Source organism: Pediculus humanus, genomic scaffold (assembly GCF_000006295.1).
Source record: "Pediculus humanus corporis 1103172107559 genomic scaffold, whole genome shotgun sequence".
Classification (NCBI taxonomy): domain Eukaryota; kingdom Metazoa; phylum Arthropoda; class Insecta; order Psocodea; family Pediculidae; genus Pediculus; species Pediculus humanus.
Window position 1 is genome coordinate 467,412 of NW_002987174.1, and position 3,835 is coordinate 471,246.

General features: G+C 21.1%; 1 protein-coding gene across 1 annotated transcript; it reads left to right on the forward strand.

Moving 5' to 3' along the window:
* Positions 1-7: 7 nt before the first annotated feature.
* On the forward strand, positions 8-1,100 carry Phum_PHUM208360 (uncharacterized protein; the record flags this gene model as incomplete). The annotated part of the gene is made up of 3 exons (XM_002425510.1): positions 8-64; positions 257-535; positions 900-1,100. The coding sequence occupies 3 exons, from the start codon at positions 8-10 to the stop codon at positions 1,098-1,100; spliced, it is 537 nt and encodes a 178-aa protein (XP_002425555.1).
* Positions 1,101-3,835: the final 2,735 nt, after the last annotated feature.

The following is a 3,835-nucleotide window of genomic DNA, read 5'->3' on the forward strand; positions in this document are numbered from 1 at the left end:
TATCAGAATGGCTGGAACTCCACATCCTTTTCCACAGGTTTTTCTTCTAATCAATCTCCAGCCGGTATGCACAACTCCCTTGTAGGGCAATTTAATAATACCGGTGTACCTAGCATGGCAAGTGTACGAGGTACCGGATTACAGTTTAACTTAGGCCCCACATCTCAAAGCGGTTCACAGGTATTATGTTTAACACATAACATCACTTTAGAGTGCACGTTTAAATGATGTTATTGATAAAATTAAAATACATTAGGTAACTTCCAATTCTGTTCCTGTTACTTCTCAGTCAGGTGGTCAAGGTCCTACAGGAGGAGGAAACGGAGGTGCAGGTGACTCCATAAACAGTTCTCAGTCTAATACTAGTGGCCCTACTATTAGAGGAAGTTCAGGAATGCCAAATGATTCAGCTCCACAAACAACTCAAGCTTCCAGGGATATCAATACAGCTAGTTTGTGTAAAATAGGTCAAGAAACAGTTCAAGATATTGTATCGAGAACACAAGAAATTTTTCAAACTTTAAAGACTATACAGGTTTTAAATTTTTTATCTTTTACTTTAACTTTGTTGTAAATTTCAACAAAACAATATTTGGGGTAACAAAAATATAATTTTTTTTTTTTAATATTTCAGCCACCGAATGGCACGATACCAGGTTCGAACACATCGAATGAAAAAAAAGCAAAAATTCAAGAACAGCTTAAAACTATTAGGTTATTATTTAAAAGATTAAGGTTAATTTATGAAAAATGTAATGAAAATACTCAATTACAAGGAATGGAATACACACATATTGAGGTATCATTATCATTATTATTATTATTTAAAATGAAATACATGAATTTTCATTTGTAAAAATGAATCAAACTTTGATTTTTACCCTTAAAAAAAATTACAGAGTTTAATACCGTTAAAAGAAGAATGGGATATGAAAAGCGAAGAAAGAAAAAATTCAGAAGCATATAGGCAAGCAAGCGAAGAATGTAAAGAATTAATGGAACAAGTTGCATTAAAAAATAAACATTTAAAAGAAATAGTCGATCACCTTCGTAGAATAATATGGGAAATAAACACAATGCTCGCCATGAGAAGATCCTAATGCATTGAAATTATTATAAAAATGTAAATAATATATATTAAATATATATATATAAATTAAAAAAACAAATTCTGTTCATCATTTGTTTTAAAACAATAAATTAGTCGAACAAGTTTCCTTGAAATTCTTTCAAGACAACCTTTGATTTATCATATCGAACAAATTAATCAACATGTCACTAACAATTTGAACATATTATAAATTTTTTGTACTTTAAAATATTATAATATTAAAAAGTACTTTAAAAACTTTAAAAAAAGAAATTACCTTTTATTTGAAGCAAGAGTCACAAAACGATTTGAACAAAATGGCTGCGAATAGGCGTGTGTGTGCGTGTGCATGTGCGTGACACGTGGTACCTCAAAAATAAAAAATTTTTTATTTATATTTTTAACCATAAACTTATAACCGTTTTTTTCAAATCATATAATAATAAAACGGAATACAAAAAAAAATTTTCTAACCAAGGATATTTTATTAATTAACTAAATTTTATTGATTGATTAATTAATAAACGAATTATATATATATATATATTCGAATATATATAAATTTAAAATTTTTTAATAATAAATATTTCTGTTGGTTCTGGGAGGGATTTAATTAATTTGAATTCTTATAATCTAAAAGGCAGAAAAATCATCATTTCAAATTTTTGCCAACTTTTTTTTTTTTTTTTTTAAATAATCCAAGAAGCAAATTTTTTAATAATTATTTAATAATAATAATAATAGTTAATTACTTAGTTTAAACAATAATTGAATTAAAGTGAAAAAAAATAAAAAAAAAAAAAAACAAAAAAAAAAAAAGAACAGAAATATTTAATAATTCATCATCATCATCATCATCATCATCATTGCATTTAATTTTCTAAAATGTTAAAAATTTTCTTTTTAAAATGAAAAATAATTATTTCAACACTAATAAAATATCATTATTTTTGTTTTTTTTTGTAATAATAATAATAATATAATTTATTATATGTTATTCAAAACTTTTAAATTAAAATTTTTTATTTTCATTTGTTATTATTAAGTTTTTTTTTTTGTTTTTCAAAAATTCCCCACATTATTCTCAAATAAAACAGCATTAGCAAATGTCACATCATATTTATATGTATTTATGTATATTATTATTATTATTATTATTATATTATTATTATTATTATTATTATTTTATTTATTATTTTAAATTTTGAATTTTGCCCAATTCATCTTTAACTACACAACAATACTTTTTTAATTTTTTAAAATTTAAATTTAAATGAATTATTAAATGATTATTATAATTATTATTTTCTTTATTTTATTTTTAAAAAAAATTAAATTAAATTAAATTAAAATAAAACAAATAATTGAATGATGAATAATTAATTTTTTTTTTATTCTTATGTTTATGTATGTATATATATATATATATAATTTATATTTACTTGAATACTTTTCGAATCGCTTTTTTTGCGTAAATTAAAATAAAATAATAATAATAATGATAATATTTATACGATAAGAAAAAAAATAAACACATCACTTTTTTTTTTAAACAAGTAAGTACAAAAAACAAATTAAAAATTAAAAAAAAAAAATGTAAAATAAAAAACGTTATAAACTCACAAGGGTATTCAACAAATTAAACATGGCGGATATTCACGCGCAAAAAGGCACATTGTAAAAACAAATCAAATCAAAGTTTTATTTTTTTTTTTTCTCTTTTTTTTTTTACTTTTTCTTTTTAAAATAGTAATGTAAATGCCAAGTCTTGCAAAATAAATAAATGAAGTCAATAAAATCAACATAAATAAATTTAAAAATTAATAATAAATTAAAATTAAAAAGAAATTTATTATTATTATTTTTTTAAATTTATTTTTATGCAAGACTCAGATTTTAAATATTTACAAACCTGACAGGTTAAATGAAAATTAATTACCGGTTATTTTAATTAATTAATTATTTTTAAAAAATAAATTGATAAATAATAAAACAATCTTCATCAAATTGTGAAAAACGAAAACAAAACAAAAAAAAAAGGATGTCATTTGACTAACCGAGTTTCAATTTCAAAACACGAATTTTATAACGGTCAAACAATAACGTTAAAAATAAAACCTGTCAAGTTAAACATATGCAAAACAAAGAAAACTTTTATTTAAATAACATATAAAACATAATAATTATGTTTTCATTCATTGAAATCATTTTTAATAATGTTTCACCATTTAATTTTTAGTAATAATAATAATAATAATAACAGTAATAAAAAGCACAAAAAAATATGTGTTCATGTGTTTGTGTTTGTGTACGTGAATGTGTATGACAATAATAATAATAAACAGAGAAAGCAAAAGTATGATAATTAATTAATTAATTAATTAACGGTTATTAATTAAGTTATTAATTAAAAGGAAGACCTGAAAATTTATTTAAGTATCCAAAGCAAAATTCAACAACAATTTTTAAATTTTATTTTTTTTTCTTGGGGGAGGGGGTTTTATTTCATTTCCTTTTAATCATAAAACATAAATTATTTAATAATAATTTTCTATATAATAATAATAATAATGCTTTCTCTTATTTTTTAGTTATTTATTTTAAAATCAATCAATCATCAACTAGAAAAATTAATAACTTTTTACTAAAAATTGTTTATTATTATTATTATTAAAATTAAAATTATAATTATTATTAACTATTATTATTATTATTATTATTATTATTATTATTATTATTATTATT